The 21,797-nt window shown below is 34.0% G+C and overlaps 2 protein-coding genes across 2 annotated transcripts; one reads left to right on the top strand and one right to left on the bottom strand.

The window, feature by feature from the left end:
* The first annotated feature begins 665 nt into the window (after positions 1-665).
* LOC128225232 (lipopolysaccharide-induced tumor necrosis factor-alpha factor homolog) lies at positions 666-2,814 on the top strand. The gene is made up of 3 exons (XM_052935326.1): positions 666-1,062; positions 1,925-2,017; positions 2,226-2,814. The coding sequence occupies exons 1-3, from the start codon at positions 1,004-1,006 to the stop codon at positions 2,332-2,334; spliced, it is 261 nt and encodes an 86-aa protein (XP_052791286.1). The 5' UTR covers positions 666-1,003; the 3' UTR covers positions 2,335-2,814.
* Positions 2,815-3,835: 1,021 nt separating this feature from the next.
* LOC128225229 (coiled-coil domain-containing protein 96-like) lies at positions 3,836-11,115 on the bottom strand. Its single transcript, XM_052935321.1, has 11 exons — positions 11,073-11,115; positions 9,997-10,171; positions 9,472-9,681; positions 9,002-9,189; positions 8,514-8,795; positions 7,276-7,429; positions 6,173-6,366; positions 5,847-5,966; positions 5,205-5,297; positions 4,683-4,820; positions 3,836-4,276 (listed from the first exon to the last, which is right to left on the bottom strand). Exons 1-11 carry the CDS (start codon positions 11,085-11,087, stop codon positions 4,031-4,033), a joined length of 1,815 nt encoding a protein of 604 aa, XP_052791281.1. The 5' UTR covers positions 11,088-11,115; the 3' UTR covers positions 3,836-4,030.
* Positions 11,116-21,797: the final 10,682 nt, after the last annotated feature.

The raw sequence follows: 21,797 nt of genomic DNA, 5'->3' as shown, positions 1-21,797 counted from the left end.
ATTGTCAAAACCAACGAAAAAGAAGTCCAATGGTGAATTTAAGGAGCTAATTTTTTGGTGTTCTTGACACTCTTATCAACCTAAAGTACCAATGTATATGAATGTTCATTCTGTGAACAAGTCAGCACACTTTATGAAACGGACATTTTAATAATAGCTTTGAAAATATATATATCAATCGGCAGGCCTACTTAACTGAAAATAATGAAACTTATTAGTAGTTCTCTGTTGATCAATAAATCAATCCAATTGTTCATCAGTGGGTCAAAGATCATGGTGACTATTTAAGGTTTCTATAACATAACATATACTTTAAGAGTTGTTCAGAAAGAGATGCTGAACTTTTTTTTAAAATCAAATTCTCTTGGTCAAAGGACAAGGTCAAAGTCAGCAATTTAAGTTTTATTTTAGGTCCTTAATATGGATGAATATGTTTATCTATGCATATACATAGAATGAAACAACAACTAAAGATAGGTCAACCATAACCACTTAACAACCTCGATTGTGTTTTTGAAATCGTCTGGTGAATAGTCAAGGTTAGAAAGGCAATGCATTGTGTTTGATAATGGACAGTATAACTTATTTATTAGCTAATAACCAACCAAAAGACCAGAGAATTAAGTTGGTGTTGTTGTTTGAAAGGTCATCTGTACCATCAAGCATTGGGAAATTCTGCTATTCATGATTAGCATATTGCATTTTCTCTCTTAATCAATGTAATATTACTGACACAGGAATATTTAGGTATGCATGATGGTATTTGTCTCTTACAGGTTAAGTGATTGACATGTTTGTAAATGGAATGGATGTATAAGTGGTTTGCCAAAGTCTGGTAATGGAGGTTGTACTAGGATACATACTAATCTGGTAATACTAAGAGGGTAATGCCACAATATTGAACCCTTAGCACCATGACTTCTGGTTCCCTTCAGCACCTCCTGGTTATCAACCGGGGTATCAGCAGACTTCAGGGCACTATAATGCGCAGTCGGGTGTTACCATGGTGGTTGTTGGCCAGCCTGCCTGTGCCTCTTTCAGAGATGGAACAGTTCTTATGAGGTATGGAGGTGCAAACAGAGATGAAGGTGAAATATTGAATGTAAAAGAAAGTACTTTTTTTAGTAGAAAATGGACATAGAGCTGCACTCTCACAGATTGATTGCTTTGACAACTTTTTTTGTCATGAAATGAGCCAATTTTTTTGAGTAAATGTTAGGAAACCAGTGATATAAGACTGCTGACAAAAGAGCAGATCTAAGTTTTCATATTTACTTTAAAAAATCCATGTATTATGGCTAAAATCATTTCTAACTCTTAAGAAAAATATTTTTGCCAAAGTCAGCTGTCAAAACTGTTGATCTGTGAGCAGGCAGTTTTAAGCTATGCAATCAAGCATGTGCATCAAGATTGTATTATTCGTTCAAGCTGTTAAATATAATCAGTATTTTTTTTTGTAGTTAAGTTCTTCTTATTGACAAATCATTGATAATAAACCAATGTTTTCATTCAAGTTGAAAGCCAACGTCTCTGTTCTTTCTTGTTTATTTCTAATCTTGAAACAGGTCATTATAAAAGGAAGTTAAAAAACCCCATTTCGATAGAAACATATTGATATACATGTATGAACACCTTTATAGACTGCATTTTACAAACATGCTCATCTACATATCTGTAACTATGAATATAATTTTTGTTGCAACAATTATTACAAAAATTAACTCCTATTGTCCTAACCAGATTGTTTGGATGCTAGACTCTGATAAGTCAGAATTTATGCAATGAACTAAAAAATATCACTTTAAATATATTTGATTTTGCTTAAGATCATGATTGAAACATTATAAGCTGGGGTGTTTTCCAAAGCAATACCCATTTAAATCAAATGTTATGTATTAAACAAAGGGAAGTAACTGTTTTTCAGATGCCCCCATTGCCATGCTGATATTTCGACTACGACCTCCTTTGAGACTGGGACCTGTGCCTATCTCTGGTGTATTGGACTCTGTCTGATTGGGTATGTACCTACATATTACAAACATTGTACTTTTTCTTTGTATATGATACAGTATAGAAATAAATGTTTGTTATTTGTACTTTATATTTAGCTATGATATCAAACGGCTTATGATAACACTATTTTAAGAGATCTCATATTCATGTTCAGTGTCACGCTGATGTGTCTTTGTCTATACTCAAACGATTTGAAATGTCAACCATTTTAGGTGTGACATGGGGTGTTGCCTGTTGCCATTCTGCTGTGACGCATGCAAGGACGTTGTTCACTCCTGCCCTAATTGTAACCAGGTCATCTCACGATATAGTCGCATGTAAACTGTGATCTTTCGCTGGCAATAATGGCTTTATGTGGGTGTTCGAAGACCCACAAACTTTATCCTTGAGATTGAAGCATTTTTTGTACTTATTTACTTTATCTCCAAAATTAAGTATCTTTTATACTTATTAAGCCATTCCATATTGAGTTCCGTACAAGTATTTAGATTTCGCTTGTAAACTGGGGATATGCAATACACATAGCTTTTCTTAGGTTTTTATATCTCTAGTCATTCTATTTAAGTACATTGTGGTTTTGCTTGTTATTTTGGCATATGCAATAATATTATACATGTAGTGTTTAATTTTAAACTTCAATATCTTGTGTTACTATGTGAAGAACTTGTAATTTTAATTTGTAAGACAATTTGGGCCACTTTTTCGAGAATTCTCAAGTTAACAACATTGTTTAAAAATCATCATTTTTAGCTTTCTAATCTTCATTTCTTTAGAACATTCATGTGCAAATTTGGGATTTGCAGTATTTAAATCAAGGTTTAAGACAGCTGTCCCAGTTGAACCTAATTTTATTAATTGTATTAACACATCATGAATATTTCACCTTTTAAAGCTGCTAACAATGCTGTTAACTTAATCAACGATACGAACAATCAACCCAATGTGAAGGACTAAAATTGAACAATAACATAAAAAAGTGGGGTTTTCCTTCATTTAAAAGCAAATTTTTCAACACTTTCATGATGGTATTTCCAGTTTGATTTCTGATAAAAAAATGTGTGGGCAAAATCCCTGTTTACCAAGTTGGCTGTATCGTATTTTCAAACCTTTAATAACATGTTGTTTGGAATTTACAATTATGCTCAATAACCTTGACGTATATCGTGTAGCTCTAAACAAACACATACTTGATTTGGCTATGGTTCAACTACTTTAAAGATGCTATTAATTGTCACATTCAATTAGATTAAAGCAGTTTCACTTTTTTCGCCTCAAATAACATATTAAACTAAATTGTTTAGTTTAAGCTCGATATGAGATCAATCTGAAGTACATGTTTGGAAAAGCCCAGAGTTTTTGTGTATTTTGTGTAATATAACTGTATATTCTATCTCAGGTCACTGATATCACGTATAGGATTTTATTTGTTTCATATGTTTTAATGATTATACAGTTTTCTTCATTTTTAGAATAATATTTAAAATTGAAATATTTCTCTTTCTTACCAACTACATTTAATCATATTTTAATTTTAAGCTTTTTCAGTATTGTGTTTCTTATTTATCAGTCATAAATAAGTGTTAAACATTTTAGATTAAATGATTGTGAATACATTCTTTATTTAAAAGTAAAAATGTTGTTTTCTCTTTCAATGATGTGAAAAAATTCCTTGTTTAAATATGTTGTTTTCTCTTTTGATGATGTGAATAAATTCTTTGTTTTAAATGTTGTCCTCTCTTTTATCTGTGTGTGGACTCTCAATATTTCTTTTTACGAGTTCCTTTTCTGCAAACTATAAATAATATTGCACCATGCACAAAAGTAATAGTAAGTAACATTTATTTATCACAGACATATAAACAATGAATACGGTATGTAACAACATGCTTCATCAGTGTAAAACCATCCTATTCCTTAACACTATCATGACAATACAATCCTAAGTATTAAACATGAAATGCTTCTGACGAGGACCCACTCAAACAGCTAGTTTAACAAATTCACAGACAAGTTCATCCTACGCTCGGCCAGTCCGGGCCTGCTCTATCTTCCTTCGCACTTGATTACAGTTCAGCGTCAGTTCCGCATGCTGAAGTTTAAGTTGATCTAGTTTATCACGCAGGTCATCACCTTCATCTTTACGCTCTTCAAAGTCTCGTAATAAAGATTCATTGCCAAGAAGGCCACAGTTTTGTTTAAGTCTTTGGTTATCTATTCTGAGGGCATCTCTTGCTTGCTTGGTTCTTGATAAAATATCTCTTTTCTGAAAAAGGAATATCAATGATTAAGTTGAGTTTATTTTATTTTGATCAACATATTTGACTCCTGGATACTGAGCAGACATAGGCTTGCAATAAACTCAAATTGTCTACAAAATTGTGTTTAACATTCACAGCCTCATACATGGTATAGTCGTTCATTGAACGGCTGAGCTTGATGTGAAACTTTGTATCATTTGAGATAGCGAGAGCAATAGTTCTAAAGATCTTAATCGTAGAACTGCACCAAATCTTTCTTTCCATAATTCACTACTGTGACTTTCATAAACTAAAATGTTAATATTTTTGTTCTTTAATAACACAATTTAAACGTCTAGAATTCTAACTTCTAAAAACATTTTTTTCTCATTAAACATTTGATTATATTGGTTATATGTAAAGAAGCCTTACCTGTCCAACCTCCGACTCAACCTCCCGGAGGTTGCGCTTCTGAATCTGGTTCTCTGCCTGCACATACTGGAGTTTCTCCTTGAGGTGAGTCAACACCTGCACTGTGCTTGTGATCTTTTTACGAAGCTTCAACAACTCCTGGGAGGGATGAAGGTAAGAAGGTTAGGAACATGTATTAACCTAACAATGCTCCTTTCCATTAGAGTGGTGGTTATCACACAGAGGGATTACTTTGTTGCAATAATATCATCCCTGGATCAGGGAAGTTTGTCAAAACTTCAAGGGTTCACAGACTCTCATAAACAATATTGAAATACATTTTAAACTCAGCCAGTCAGTCAGAAACTTGACTGCTGTTCTTGAAGATGAAATAACCTATTAATGCAACTGAGATACAATATCATAAACTAATTGCATACTCATGAATATTAAATTAGCGCACTGGTGGTGCTGTGTTTTTTTATCCTCTTTCTTATTGTGTTCATATCTAAACTGACAGGCGATCTTAAAGCCAGTATTTACCTCATTTCTCTCCTCAATCTTCTCATTGTACGTCTGGTTCTCAATCTTGAGCTGCTCAAAGTCAATAAGATGTAAACCCTCGGCAAGCTCCTCCTGTAATGAACATCAATCATAGATAATGTATGTTAAACCTCTTGTAGTGAGTATGTGATGTATTTAGTTGGGATGCAACAGTAAGCCTAAAAACGTTTTGAAATATGCAGATTGAATATTGCAATATATCGTAATCTATTTCACTATATTGTTGTCAGATAATTGAAGATAAATTTTTCTAGCCTCACCCCATTATTTGTTATTTACATGTTTACAGAGCTTTATTTGTAAGACATAAACCATGTTTAAACATGTGGAAACTTTATCTAGATAATACTGGTTTAAATCATACTGAAAAAACATCAAAAATAGCTTAAATTAAAAGGTTTTTTTTATATTTTCAAATGTGTGCAGAAACTAATTTAAACTATGTTGTAATTTAAAATGGATAATCAAACACAACATATTTTTTATAAAAGAGGGCGATTACATGGTTAACATTGGCATTTATTTACAAATTCTTTTATGAGTTATCTCATTGAAATTATTAAGTGCTATTCTACATGTGTATTCCACGGCTGGTTATTCAGACCATAACTGAATCTGTACCTTAGACTTGAGCTGGTGTTCCTTCTTCTTGAGTTTGTTCTTCAGTTTAATGTTCTCCAGGCGTACATTGATTACCTCCCCTTCCTTGCGATCTTCTGCTGCCAGGTATGCCTCAATGTCCTAAGAGAATACAGGAAATTCTTATTTCCATCTTGTTTGATCAAGTAATGGTGTTGCAAATTGTAAACCTTTGAAATTAGCCCAAATAAAAAAGGACCTTATGTAACGGTTCTTAAAACAGCTAGTGTATAGAGTAAAGTTATCATTATGTTTGTTAAATGTATGTACATGTACTGTAAACTGAAAATTTATCACAAATCACTAACCTTTGGAGGTATAGGTCTTCCTGAACGGCTGTTAAGAGCATTGAGTGCGACCTGTTTCTTAAAGTCCATGAATTTCCTTCGCTCGTCATCCACACGTTCCTTGCGATCCTCACAACGAGCCTTCAGGTCATGGATCTGGAGCTTGTAGTTTTCGCGTTCCTGCATGTCCTGACGACGCAGGTCTTCCAGGCTAGCTGTGGAAAGGGAAAATAGGGTGTCAGAACTGATAAGAAAATACTCTCTTATGTAGCATGAAGTTGAACTGAAAGAAGAGGAAAGGAGGTGCTATAAAATCTAGGTTAAAAGCTTCATAATACTGATGAAATAACTATTTACACAGCAACTATTTACAATGAGTGTGAAATCTTGATCCTTTTTTATCCGAGTAAATAAAATCAATTCTCCATGCCATAACCCTACTTTAGGCCAGATTTTTTTTTTAATTTCTTTTCATTACTGGAACTGTTGTATACCAACTTGATTTTTCAGGTGTCATTAACAATTTTGCATTTCTTTTTCTTTTCATTTCTAAAATAACAGTTTATCTGATCTTCATGAAATTCGGTCAGAATATTTGTTAGCATTACATTAAATAACAAAAATCATTGTTCATCTTCAAGAAACTCTGACAAAACAGGTGTTATGGAACCTTTCTAGAGGGACCAAAAACTGTGTCGATTGACTTTTAAAATAAAATTTGACAACTAAATTTCAGGTTAGGTATTTTATTATTTACAAGTATAATCATAACTACATAATAATCCAAACGTTCTTATATAAGTCATCTTGAGACACAACTTCTGAATTATCAAACTAAAAGTTCTTGAAATTAAACTTCTATTTCAATTCTAACACATGTTTCATTGTCAAGATAAAATCAACAATTGATGATTTGCAAGAAAAACTAAATAAATTCATAAAAAACAAGGAACATTCGTTGAGTGTTTGCAGAAAGTAATCTAACGTATGTTTACTAAAATAAAAAATAATAGTAGTTGAAACCACAAGGGAAAAGATATGAATATCAAAGTGAATTTATCCCTTATAGAGTATTATTTGATTTGATTTCAAAATCAACAACAAAATCAGTAAAATTTTAGTACCCATGTATTTAAGGTAGCGCTGCTCCTGGTCAGTGACGTTCTTGTCATATTCCTGTCGACTCTCATCAGCCTTCTTCTTGCGGAAATATTCTGCCAGCTTGTGTTGAAGCTGGTAGTTCTTCTGTTGTAGCTGTTCACGCTCAACAATTGCTTGCTGTAAGGATAGAGGATATTCTACTAGGTCCCGAAACTTCATATGAGAAAAAAGCTGCTCCAAAGTATACACGGGAAACATGTGCTGAGGGTTTAAACCTTTCTTGATGTTGATGTATTCCTGGGAAAGGTTCTCAAAAATTTCAAGTGCCATGGCTTCATTACCCAACATTTTTAGGTCGTCCATGCCCTTTGACTGGACCTTATGCCAAAGCACAATAAAAGCCTAATGTATTACTATCAAATATCAATTAAGTATTGTGTTTAGTTGATATAATATTGATTAAAGTTCAATGATTATCTTCATGTCATGACATCATTTATTCAATTAAAGAGTGTATCCATTGGAAACCACGTCAACTTTTCACATTTTTGACGTCGTGACATCATTTATAACTTTCCATAAGAAATGACTTCAGCAATCCACAAGTATGACGTCATGACATCATTTATAACTTTCCACAAGAAATGACTTCAGCAATCCACAAGTATGACGTCATGACATCATTTGGTTAGTTCTGACCTTGGATTTGGATTGGATACAAACTTAATTACACATTACTTTTATTCTTGAGAGCTATTTAATGTTCTAAATACACCTAACATATTTGAAGTATTTGTATCCAGGCTATAAACTATTTATGGAGACTATATAGATTAAATAAAATAATATGAAAATTAATTATATAATAGTTATCACCTTCTTAAATCCAATATTTCAGTCAAAAACTGATTAACTTTCAATATTTACCTGTGTTTGTACTAACACCTAAAGTTGATATTAATTTAATCTTTAAGATTTCTTCAAATAAATGATGGACAATTACAACAGCATAAGTTTCAGTTAAATATCTTTAAATGATTTTTAGTTCTAGCTAAGGTTTAAGTTTTTGCACAACAGCACCCATTGCTGATTTAGACAATGACACCAAGGCTATCACAATGCCTGGACTATTTTTCTTCGAAAAACAGACAAACTTAAAATGAAGATGAATTAAATTGATAAAAAATATTATTCAAAATGTTTCCAAATACATGTATTGTCAATTTACAAACAAGAGTAAACATTTGCTAAAACCACTCACATGGTATCTCTCAATAAGCTCCTCCCTGTCAAACTCTGGCTGTTCCTCCTCCTCTTCTTCATCATCCTCATCATCTTCCTCATCTTCTTCCTCTTCCTCCTCAAAGGTGGTCATCTGGCCCCTGTCCCCATCTGGGCTCCCCCTCTCTGGGGTGCCAGGCTCTAACACCTCGGGCAAAGGCACCTGTTCTTGCTCCACTGGGCTTCCCTCACGAGACAATTTCTCCCCAACACCCACAGGCACTGGACTTTCAGCTCGTTCACCCTCAGCAAATGTATCACTCTGTAAGAACATGTATATTCATAGATAAAACTTTTATTATAATTTACATTTTACAACAAAAATATTTTTTACCTGGTGATTGTTATTTAACAAGTATTTGAATTGCACAAAAGGCATCTTGTAGTGTACTATTATAATATAGTCTAAAATTATGAACTTAAACTAGTGGAACAGGTGATTCAACAGTGACTGGAAATTTGAGGTACCTGCGGGACTGGTGACTTGGATTCCTCTGCTGGCAGCTCTGCCCCCTCCTCCCCCTCAGCTTTCTGTTCCTCCCCCTCGACAACAGGAGCCTGCTCTCCACCCTCCTCTCCTGCCCCCTCTGTTGGGGTCCCCTCGGCTGCTCCACCTTCTTCACCTTCACCACCTGGGGCAGTCTCTCCTCCATCAGCTAAAAATAAATTTGTGAGTTTCACATTAAGAAACTATCAGTAGGATATTGAATGATGCTTATCAGTGTTCTGTTTGTAGTTTTTATTTGCCAAAATATGTAAAACAAACAAAAATCAGATTACTGTATATATCGGTTATTACTATTTTTAAATAAGAATAAATTCAAATATGAAAATAGTCTTCTGCTAGAAATACAATGTATGAAAAATCAGCAGTTCTAAATCTTTGGCTAGTTTATTTTTCAGAGTTTTATAAGCAAATCAATTTTTAAGTATATTACCAGTATCCCCTTCAGCAGCCTCCTCAGTGGAGGTTTCCCCCTCTGGCTTCTGTTCCCCATCTGCTGGAGGTGCCTCCCCATCAGCAGCTGGCTCCTCCCCCTCCTTCTGTCCTGCTTCGGCTTCTGTGGGGGCAACCTCACCCTCCTCGCCTCCTGCAGGGATGGCATCGGACTGTGGGGCTTCTTCTGTGGGTGGAGACTCTCCCTCACCTGAACATAGACAAGAACGTACATGTAGTCAATAATTCCTTAATTGAAATTAGTCATAACCATGTTGTTATAAAGCATGTCTTTTAATGAATATTATAATACTTCTATTTTACTTTTGCTAAATTAATATTACTCATTATAACCTTCTGAATATATTCTAAAACCAATAAATGCAATATACCACAACAACCAGCAATATTTTTATTTTGTCAATATTTTTGATATTGCAAGTGAAATCCTTACTGGTAAATACACATCACTATAATTATTATCCAAGTGTTTGTGATAAGCACAGACTAGGTAAATCCTACGCACCCTCAGGCTTTTGTTCCTCCTGTGGTGGCTGTTCTTCTGCAGGTTGGTCAGCCGGGGTCTCATCAGTGGGAGCCTGTTCCGTCTCTTCTCCCGGTTTGTCATCTGTGGCTGGAGGGACCTCACCCTCTGCTGGTGCAGGGGCCTCCTCTGTAGTCGCAGAGTTATTTTCCTGAACCTGAGAAACAAAATTCATGCTACAATATGGGTGTTAACTTAATATCTTAGTAAATTTTGTATTCTGTCTCAACAGTCTTCAAAGAAACACTGTAATAATTGTTTGAAAACAAGAAATAATTACAAGGTATGATGTTGTTGTGTGTGGAAGAGGAAACCCACTTGTCACCTTGGTGATTGAAAACCAACTTGATTGAAAACCAACTTGATAAACATGTATGTAAAATACTGCTTTCTTTGAGGGCGACAGTTTCTTAATTGTTAACCTAAGCAAACTTTGTCAACAAAGATTTTAGTCAAGGTTGACAGAGGGTGATGAGATGATTTCCCACAGATTGACAAGAAGCGGGTCCCAAGAAGCTTTGCAACACTTAATGAATATGGTACTTCCCCAACAATTTAGCTGTAAAGCAAACACTGTGACAGTTTACAGCCAGAGACCTTTATATGATGAAACAGAGCGTCCTGCCATACACTATAGTTTATATATATATTTTTTTAACAAATATATAAAGACATGAACATATAAGATTTATTAAAGAAGTTTATTTGGTTGATCTATAGTGAATTCATTGTTTACACAATACAATGTCAGTCACTCAAACCTGAACTCAAAAAAATTGTTATTAGAGATTATCTAATATTTTTTGATTTGGCAAATCTCTTTCAGTTATTCGTTTAATCACGACAATAACGTCGATATATTTAGGATTTAACCTTATTTAGTGTGATAAATGAATTGTATTTCCATAAAATAAAATACCTAAAGTAACAATAAAACTAGATACGATTTCTCTGATAGCTAAACATTCGGAGAACTATGTAGAGTTGCCGTATTCAATGTATCTGTTAGAATCAGAAGGTAAACACAATATAAAATTGACATTTGAATGAAAATTTACCTCTTGGTCAGCCATTTTGTTGTCAAGTAAATACAGTCGAGCAGCTTCGGATATTTTCGGTAAGTTGCAAACAGGTGCCCGCTGATTAATCAGTCAAATCGGTAGAGCAACAAATGACCATACAATAAGTTCAGCCCTATTTGAATTAGTCCAAATTATGGTACGTTTTTTTACCATTTTATATATTGCATTCCGGAAAGGAATTCGAATAGTCCCTAAAATAACGTATAAGATAAGATAAGATTATACCCTACACTGCGACAGTATATTCTGAGACATAATTGAGAAATAGAATGTACATTTACCTCAAATTCAACCTAAATGGCCGTCAACGAGTCTTTCGACGATTTCTTTGACTATGGCAGACTCGAGACAGCAAACAACCTTACGGCAACGTTATGACAACGTTACTGTATGAATGTTGAGGTTTTCTTGTCAGGGTAAAATTGTATAGAAACAACTTTGACTACACTTCGGAAAGACGAAATGTTAAAAATGTTATTTTTTTACTTATGTACATAAATTCATAAAGGATCAATGCTTACAAATTTGGAGAACTAGATGTAAAGATTATGGATACTTATCAGAATATGTAAAACTAAAAGTAAAACAAATCAATTGAATACTATGTGGGCGTTTAAGATTTAGCTTAACTTGTAAATGTTTGTGTCATTAAGACGATCTGCACATAGGCTTCTTATTAAAACTGGTGGACATTATTGTTTACAGAGTGAGTAATGCATTGGTCCATACTGCAAATGCAATATTGATGTTTTGTTAACGTTGAGACGAGAAATATTCATGTTCCAATATACTATAGAGAAGTTCCTACACTTTATGCGATTTAGAAATGTATTTATACTATGCCCTTGAAGAAAGACAAAGTCTAATGCTAGTCGTTAACTTAAATCATTATACTGGCTATTATATTACCTAATGGCTGACATGTCTGTGTCAATACTTGGTTTTCTATGAAAAGTATGTATTTGTGTTTATGTACCAGCCTTTGAACACTAAACATTTTGTTTTCATCATCCTTGCTATGATTGAATCAACAAGAGAAGAGTATGCCAATGTTTCTCAGCTGACCAAGTGACATAGATCCTTACTTAAGTTGCTTTAAAAATGCATATTGTCATTGTGAGCATGTGTTAATAGTATTTATGATTAAAGAGTTACTGAAGTTTTTTATGGCCCAGATCAACCTATTTATGGAACCTCGTGAGACTGTTTCCCAAATATAGCGTTCCCTTTAATGGTTTCATTGAATGACATATAGCCTACCTACATTCAATTTGATAGCAATCGTTTCAAAACAAGATAAACGGTATTTGGCATTCACAAATGTAAAAAAAAACAACCCATAGTTCTATTCCTGGCCGTCACCTTTGACCCTCAGACTCAATAATCAAAAGGGATCGTCATACTAATCAAGAACAATTCACGATTCATGTTTTATATCATAATATCATATATTTTTCAAGAAGGGCAATACTTTGCAGTTGATCCAATGAAAAAATATATGATAGTTCTTTCATTTTATTAAACACTCTTTTTAAGCATTTTATTGCATCAATTGACAATACAAAACACTAAGTATGTTCTAGCACTTTATTGAATTTTTAACAATATATAATGTTACCCATGTAAATGTAATTTTGTGTAAACATATTGAAAATATATTATTTAAGATAAAATGTAAATGATTATATATAAATATCTAGAAATAGATGTTATTGTTTTTGTAAATACTGTGTGTGATTATAATACCAGGGTATGGACATTTTTTTTAATTTGTGGATACAACACCATATATTGGAGCATTCAAAAGCACCATATGTCAACTCTAAACCTTTTCCTCAGTTCGTCAATGGGCAAAGCCTCAGAATTATTTAAAGTGACACTCTTATTCAAAATCAATACATACACATGTAAAACAAACATACATTTTGATTGATGCACCCTCAAATATTAACTAAATCATGCACACATGGGAAATATTAATTACTTTAAACAGTATCATAACCGTGTATTTTATAGCTGAAAACGCAAACATATTAAATGATTGGTGAATGCTAAAAGATTTACTGCGATCTACTATAGTCTCATAAGGTAGCAATACGGGGTTTTCAGCACATTTCTTTCAAATTAAACTCCATATCATCCATGAAATCTATTGTTTTCGACATTTGTTCATACTTTTTGGTATATTAAAACAATTGTATTGAATGTGTTCACTCTAATTTTGAGTAATAGTTCATCTTTAACCAGAGTTATTGAACTTGCTGATCACATCATCACAGCCTTTTATTCATTATAGGCATGTGTATGACAAGTTCATATTTTTATGGTTTTTGTTTTGGTATGATGTTGTTGCCGTCGACAACAGGCCCAAGGCTATGACTTTATCTATACATTTTCCGTTAAAAGCAATTAAGATAAAAAACATTATTTTACATAGGGCGAACACCTTTATAAAACATACATTCAGGGAAACTTATTAAGCTTAAACACTATGATGTACGGTGATTTCAAAGGAATACACGTGTGTATGCTTGTTTTTTTAAACACTTGATAGATATCAGTAAGTGTGTTATACAGTTTGAGGAATTTAAGAGCATCAAAATAGGCCAATCACCACAGAAAATTGTAGAAAATGTTGTTTCACGTCCATTCTGAACGTTAATTTTCACCACAGAAAATTGCCTTTGAACATTCATGCACATTTATATTACAGAGCAGAAGTGAAGATATTGCAAGACAGACAACATTGAACAATAATCATATAAATTAACACAGTTACTTAGTATTGATTGTGATAACATATAATATAAACATCCGTAACCATGAACACATCACTTAGAAAACAATGCATTATTGACTTTAAAACAACCAGTTAAACTTAAAATAGATGAAATAATAAACTGAACAATGTATATACACAAGTATAAAGCAATGCAATAACATTTTCTGGAAAAAATACACATTCAAATGGGTAAAATAACAAACCGAGCAATGTATAAACACAAAAGATAAAGCAAAGCAAAAGCATTTTCTGAAAAAAGTAAAATAACAGTTCAAGACTTTACGGCAAATCAATTCTATTTTTTTTAATAAATAAGTGCTGAAATTAAGTCTAAGGCAATATGATAATAAGGAACAGGCAAATTTAATTTAATGCATGAAAATCAAATATCTAACTAAACATAACAGAGCGCCGTAAGCGGACGCCAACAATTGTTGATTGGTGTGGTTTATTTTTGTTGGAGAGTGGCATTTCTCCATAACTGTTAAAGCTAGAGTTGTGGGCCTTGCTACAAAAAAAGGAATTGTTGATGGCAACATATGATTGTGTACGTTTTTAGTAATGGTCAATGTTAGAGATATTGCACGGTGACGAAGACAAAGAGAACGGAACCAAGGCTTCAAAATACCTTGACGTTGTTTTCCTAAATCAACTAGTTAAAACTAGTATCTTAACAAATATATATTTTCAATGCAAAATGGTTCAAACACAGCTTCAAAGAACAACATTGGTAGTGTACAGTAAACATAATGATGAATGAGAACATAAAGAGGATGAAATAAAACAACATGTACAAATAGCGCAGTACAAGAGGTTCAATATGGCCTTGTATCGTTCAACTGAGTGAAACTTTAATGGTACTTTAGACATTTTAATGATTTAAGGGCGATAAGTCATAGGTGACTTAAGCGAATTGGCTTGTTATCGAATTGTCATTGGTATTATGCTCATACACATTCTGATCAGATTTGGTGATGAATGGACAAAGGTTTGGAAAGCTATTGATCGGACAAGCGTAATTTAAGGTAGTTTCTATAACTAAAGGGCACTAACTTTCAGGTGACTTCAGCGATTTGGCTTGTAATCGATCTTGTCTAAGGTATTATGCCCATACACATTCTGATCAAATTTGGTGATGATTGGACAAATGCTTGAAGAGTGATTTATCGGACAAGTGTAATATAAGTTAATTTCTATTAAAAGGCAACAACTTTCGGGTTACTACAGCGATTTGGCTAGTTTTGAACTTGCCTAGAGTGTTATGCACATTAAACACATTCTGACCATATTTGATGATGATTGGACAAAGACTTCTTGAGATATTTATTATAAAACCAAATGTTGGTATTTTTTATAATTAAAAGTCGATAACTCTCCGCTGACTGGAGCGATATGGCTGGTTATCGAACTTGCCCAAGATATTACCCATTTACATTCTCACCAAATTCGGTCATGATTGGACAAAAGGAAAACATACCGGACGCAGCTCGTCCGACCGTACACCGCAGGTGAAACAATAATACGTCCCGTCACATTTTTGAACGGGCGTGTACAAACTTGAACACTTTGTACTTATTTAAACACTTACAACGGTCCTTAACTGTTACAGTATTTAAGTTAGAGTTATATAACTTGTCTTACAAAAGAACAACAACGTAACTGTCAATTATTTCATGAGGCTATAAGTTGATAACATCATGTTTGTAAAACATTAACATCTTTATACATACAAAAAAAAATTGAAATCAGGCGAAAGGTTGCGATGAAAATATTTTTAAAGTTTTCTATACAGACATATAGTGAAAATTAACCCCGCCCCTGGCTGCCACGTTTTAATGGATCAAGGAATTCATTACATGGTCACATAAGGAACATTTCTGTGAATTTATTTTGGAATCGGGCCAAAAGTTTCTAATAAGACGGTTTCAAAGTTTACCGCATAGATATATAGTGAAAAGAAGCCTCGCCCCTGGCGCCCATTTTTTATTCAACAAGGGGCGAAGGAAATAGATAGATGGTCTCTTAAGGAACACATCTGTTATTTTTTTTAAAATCTGGCCAGAGTATTCTGAGGAGAAGAGTTTCAAAGTGTTCGATATAGTCATATATAGTGGAACTGTCGGCCATTACTTTTTACGAATCAAAATGGGGCAAAATTGTAACAATTTCTGTGAAATTATTTGGAAATCGGGCCAATAATTCATTGATCTGTTAGTTGTATACAACTTAAATATGGCGGTCGTCTTACTCCCAAACCTGGTGGAAATATAAAACATGAACAAAGTTAACAACACGATGTAAACTGGAAAAAAAATATTGAAAACAACAACAATATGTAAACACACTATAAACATTGGTAGTAATATTGAAATGAGAACCTGTTAATGCTTTTTTCTATCTCTCATTTGATTGCTTCTAGATCCAAGTTAAATGAATTAAAATGAAGTGTACAATTTGTTTTTGATATAGACTACATCATTTATACGATGGATACTTATAACAAGGTTGAGGACTATGCATGTTATGTCTATTTAAGCCTCGGTCACTGTGAGTCTGGCTTAAGCTTTGTAGCACATTTTACCGAAGCTTTGTTCAAACTGACCATTGCTTTAATAAGCCTGTGTATAGACCTAAAGATATTTATTCAATTAAGCATTCTTAAAATAAGTTCTGCCACAAGCTTTTTCAAAACTACGATTTTACTATATCTAATCCTGTTCAAGACTGACTCTGCCAAAGGTATCGGAATTTCCATATCTTATTTCAATTACGTCTTGTTCCAGCTACACATAACAATTGCTAATTCACTTAAACCTTGTTCAAGACTGAGTCAGCTACAAGTGTGAGAAGTTCCTCTACTGGTTTCTCCAGGCTCTGCTGTCCGAGCCAGGCGAGTGCTCTGGTCTCGATCATCTGCCATTCCTCCTGTCGGTGGGCGTTCTTACTCCGCAACCAGCTCACCACTATCAGCGCCGCCAGTACACCACAGTCCTAGAAATAAAAGGGGCTAACCACTTACAAGTTATATGTCAATTTATTTTGGTGTGCTGAATATAGGAAATAACAATATAGGTTTAAACAACTAACGCCAATGCTGAAAACAATATATGATATTTAATTTCAATTACGACCATGAGATAATCCTTTTTTCATGACTGATCGCAACATAATACCGTATATTAAATCAAATACTATGAGAACAAGGTGGAAATCATGAGCAATAAAATAATACAGTTAATTGAACTAAGTAATGTAAAAATACAAAAATGCTTTGTCATATGTATTTCGAGTCATAAGTTCTTTTGTTTTGAAATTTTCTTGTCTGTCCGATTGCAGATTTTGTTTTATCAGACATGCCTATTCAACGCATACCTTGATAATGTCTGTAGATTTTTAGTCAATCTTCCGGGATTTGCAGCAAACTGACCAGCTGGGTTGTGTTTGACCAGTTCCCACCCAGTTTCTGAAGCGTGGTTGCGTCCATCATAACCTCATCTGATTATTTTAATTTCTCATCATCTTCTTCTTCAAAACCCATCTCTTCTGGTTTAGAAGACCCTGTCTCTGTAAGAAACTTGGTTGTTAATTTGTTCACTTAATATAGGGCCAAAAAACTTTCAAGTATGTTTCTATTATCTCAAAACTTGCATCAAGAATAGATTTGAACTAAAACACGATTGAAACAGTCAAGTCTAGAAAACACACAAGTGGTAATAAATTAGTTTACACTCATGAAAAGGAAATCCCTCAGTTTGAATTATGAAAATATTAAGACACAAAAAGTGAATAATTGTTTTTCAAACATACCGTCAAACATGCATTAAAATTAAATTACATAGATGAAGTTTGTTTTGGTTCCATGTTAAGTAGCAATATATTTTACACTAAGCAACATAGGTTATGTTTCATATTAGTGGCTTTGATACTCCTGAACAGAATGAAATAAAAACTGCAACTGAACATTTGGATACTTACTCTTTCTACTTGAAAGAGGGTACCATGTTTTTCAGCTTGTTAAGGCCACAACTCAAGCCAAGGCCTTTGTTTTTCTTTGCACTTCTTGCTCCATCACTAGTACTCATTTCACTCACTTCACTCATTTCACATTTAAATATTTCACTCAATTTTAAATTCAACGAATCACTATCACACTCATTTAATAGCTCGCCCTCTCTCATATGATACTTCTGAAATATTAGGAAATAGGAGCATATAAACTATACAGTCATCACGTTCTATCATCTCTAATGGAGTATTTTGAGTGATTGATATTTGACACTAAGTTATGGACATTTAACTGTTTTACTGGTAAATCGTTCCATGATATTGTATTTGTAATTGGAATCATGTGGGGTTAATGATAGAAGTTACCAAGCAACTTTAAGATATAGAAGGTGTTGGTACCGCCTTGCATACCACCATCGTTTATCCCTACTATTCTCTGAGTGCCCAAAACCATAAAACAGATATTGATTGCTGCATTTCTTGTTGAAAAAGATATTGCACACTTTTGTAGAGAAACTCTACCTGAACATTCCTAGTTTCCAATTTAAAGAACACTGCTTTAAATATTAGGCTTGAATGTACATTCGTAAACATGAGCTTTTTTACTATTTTTCTCTGTGTGAAAATGATGCCTTAACTGTGTCATAGTTTGCAAGAGTTAATGGATTTACTGTAAACACTTCATAAATGTGTTTTTACCAATTTTAACTGCAATCCTACCCATTCGAAAGTTTTTATGGTCTGTGTGGCTTTGCGGCTACCGTTTTCATCACCACCAGAATCACCATTACGTTCTATTGTCGGGAACCAAATATAACAGGTTAACAAAGTTAATCTTTTGACCCTATTAAAGCGTGAGCACAATCAACAGCGTCTAAGTCTGAACACTACTTGTTCGAGAATGGGTATGGCGCCTTCCCAGTTAACAAGAGCATCGCAAGCAACAAAGCCAACACGCATATTATTTTCTTATTTGGCCAGGGGACATAACTTAATAATGGTTAAAGGCAAATGAGTCAAAACTTAACGCTGAAACTTTTACAAACTTAAAAAAAACCATAATCCACAAGCTATCACGATCATTTGTTGTTGTTTTTGATCAATTGTAAAATAAATAAGATTTGAAAATCTGCAAGGAAATGAGCATTCGAGATGAGAAAAAAGGGCATTTTTAGTACATGTTTTACATTATTCAATCACTCTAGAGAACATGTAGAATTGCATGGTTTAACCTGCCCACACAGTAAACATCTAACTTCAATTAAAAAGCAATTAAGTGAAAAAGGTATCACCTTTGTTTCTTCTAATTGTTTGCGACAGCAAAAAATACTTAAATGAATGTACTAGAAATCTTAAGTTTCTTATTTTTAAACTTACAGTTTCCTTTTCCGCTGTTAAAAATAATGTTCATGTAAAACCTTTATTACATTTTGAAATCTTTATACTCAAAAAACATATGCACACCTGCCCCGGATAAATATACATAACTGAATGCCCGCTAATATTTCTCATTTAAAGAAAATACTAGTTTCAACAAATCATCAGAATGTCATCGCTTTTCCACTCGAGTGTTATCGCCCTGAAATTACCTCAAAATGGTATTGTCCATACTATTTTATCTGATTGTTAAGCATAACATATTGTTATTGTGTTCGCAGAATTGAATATGCCCATCAGCTCTGATTGTTTGCTATATGACCTCTAGATTCTAACACAATGGGGACCCAGCTATACATGGGAAATCCGATTTGTTGACACATCTTCTTTCTTTGATTAATACGTTTTTCAGTGTTGGGAAACAATTATGTCACTTAAATTAGTTTTTTGCTTATTTCTACGTTATAAACTTGTTCCTAAATTCTAGACCTAACCTACGGATAGCACCAATACATAAGATTTCCGAAAATGTGCGTATTATATTTCAGAACCTTTTATAATTTGAGAGCATTCAAACAATATTTTCCAAACACGACATGCCACCGTGCACACATTTGAACAATTTATTATGGAAACGTCCCAAAATACCGTAATTATTAATTTTTGAAGTAGCCTTGTAGTAGAATATTCTAATATTTTTTAGTGCCTGATTTTAAAAGAAAACGTCAAAACCAGGCGAACTGTAGAAATGTCACCGTACACACTCGTACACACTCGTACACACTCTTAATGTGTTTTGGTTTGAAACAATGATATTTCCATTTGAGCGTATTTTTATCGTCTGAAATACATCCTAGCATAGTTTGAATTATTTTGTATGAGGTATAGACACTGCCTAGATTTGACCGTATCATGCAAAACCATGGGTTACCTTTCGGCGTTAGCAACTGCCAGGATCAACAGACGTGGTACCCCAAACCAAATCCCATAATACATGACTTTATCGCGTTTAGAAACATTTTTACGATCGCACGAACAGACGGATTCCGCGCCATCACATAAGCTCTTCTGGCCTTTAGCATTTTCACATGCTGATTTTTACGCTGCGGTTACAGTTCATAGTTCTACGAAGTACATTTTATGATGGTGACTTTTCATTCGCAATTGAACACGTTAACGAGATGAATTTAATTTTGTTTATAGTTAGCTCCGCCTTAACCATGGTTTTAACTCCTCCTTTCGTCTCGTTTCGAAATTTCCTCTATCACTCGGCTCTATTTAAATCAATTTGCACACTTTGGACCATGGATATTGCAAACCTTATTGTGTGCATCACATATCATCTATATTAATACACTTTGGACTTTGATTTGGTAACGAATATTTATTAAGACAAAATGATTAAACTTTTATAATGATAAAGTAAATATTTATAAAAACAAACTGGACCTAAACTTAGAATTAAACATCGTGATCCGAAGTGTCCGTGAGCAAGGTCCGAAGTGTCTTGTCCGTATTGGTCGTGGTTTGAAATATCTTGATACAATTTCGTTACTGTACCGGAAATGAAATCAAATCCACTTCACGGCGGTCCTATTTAGATATTGTAGATATTTTCAAGCTTGAAACGAGTTTCTTATACGAAGGACCTGGTAAGTCTAATAGAGTACACACAACAGACAGCACTCCGGACTTTCTTTACATCTAGGTGAAGCGGCCCTTGCCCTTTTGGAGCGGAAAAATCGCGTGTTATTTTCTCATATATGGAAAAGGGGCTCACTATATCTCTTTTTATTCATGTTCTTGAAAACCCCTCCTGATTGTTTATGCCTATGGTTAACAGTCAGGGGCTAGTCATTCTAAAATGCCGTCCACGCCAAATCAGGGGCGTACCTGAAGGAAGCATTTTGAACTTTACGTCTGTATGCTTGAGTAAGGTTTCGTTGTTATATATTTCATTAGTTAATCCTTAATTTTGCAACTTGTGCGGGAGCCGGATAGTACCTATGGCTAGGTACGCCCTTGACAGTGGCGGATTCATAATCCGTAATTTTGAGGCACAAGTGCGATAGAGAGCTGTCCTCCTCTGGAAGATCCGTACATGGTCCAGTTATGAATATAATAAATAAAGAAAATTTCTTGTTTTGGGGAATTCTTAGGAAAATAACTATGCTCATTGTCCGATGGCCTTTTAATCGGTCCCTATTTTATAGTTCAAAAGACCCTGACAGTGGCAGTACAAATCCCAGCTCAGATACACCCAACTTCAATTGACTGAATAATATGGTGACAAACATTCCATTGAGGAACATTGATCTTCAAAATAAAAAAGAAGTTTTTATTGTGAAATCCGACTCCGCTCCGACTCGGATTTCAACCGTAGGCGAAGATGTTATCTCCCTGGCTTCATTCGACGGAAATAAACGAAAGAAAATCCGATTCGTTACCTCCGCCCATTCACCTTCGTTTTTTCCGTGACATTTTCCATATAAGGTATAGGCGAAATCATTTATCGTTGTATTTCGGAACTTGTCATT

This window comes from Mya arenaria, chromosome 2 (assembly GCF_026914265.1).
Source record: "Mya arenaria isolate MELC-2E11 chromosome 2, ASM2691426v1".
NCBI classification, from domain to species: domain Eukaryota; kingdom Metazoa; phylum Mollusca; class Bivalvia; order Myida; family Myidae; genus Mya; species Mya arenaria.
This window is presented reverse-complemented; position numbering and strand designations above follow the sequence as displayed.

What these genes read in the sequence shown, in the direction of transcription:
- LOC128225232 (XM_052935326.1), top strand. Translation starts at nt 1,004, where the DNA reads ATGGTGGTTGTTGGCCAGCCTGCCTGTGCCTCTTTCAGAGATGGAACA. An exon ending in GATGGAACAGTTCTTATGAG is followed by an intron (nt 1,063 to 1,924) that starts GTATGGAGGTGC and finishes ACTGTTTTTCAG; the next exon opens with ATGCCCCCATTGCCATGCTG. An exon ending in ATTGGACTCTGTCTGATTGG is followed by an intron (nt 2,018 to 2,225) that starts GTATGTACCTAC and finishes CAACCATTTTAG; the next exon opens with GTGTGACATGGGGTGTTGCC.
- LOC128225229 (XM_052935321.1), bottom strand. An exon ending in GGAGGAACAAAAGCCTGAGG is followed by an intron (nt 9,682 to 9,996) that starts GTGCGTAGGATT and finishes GTCTATGTTCAG; the next exon opens with GTGAGGGAGAGTCTCCACCC. An exon ending in AGATTGAGGAGAGAAATGAG is followed by an intron (nt 4,821 to 5,204) that starts GTAAATACTGGC and finishes CATCCCTCCCAG; the next exon opens with GAGTTGTTGAAGCTTCGTAA.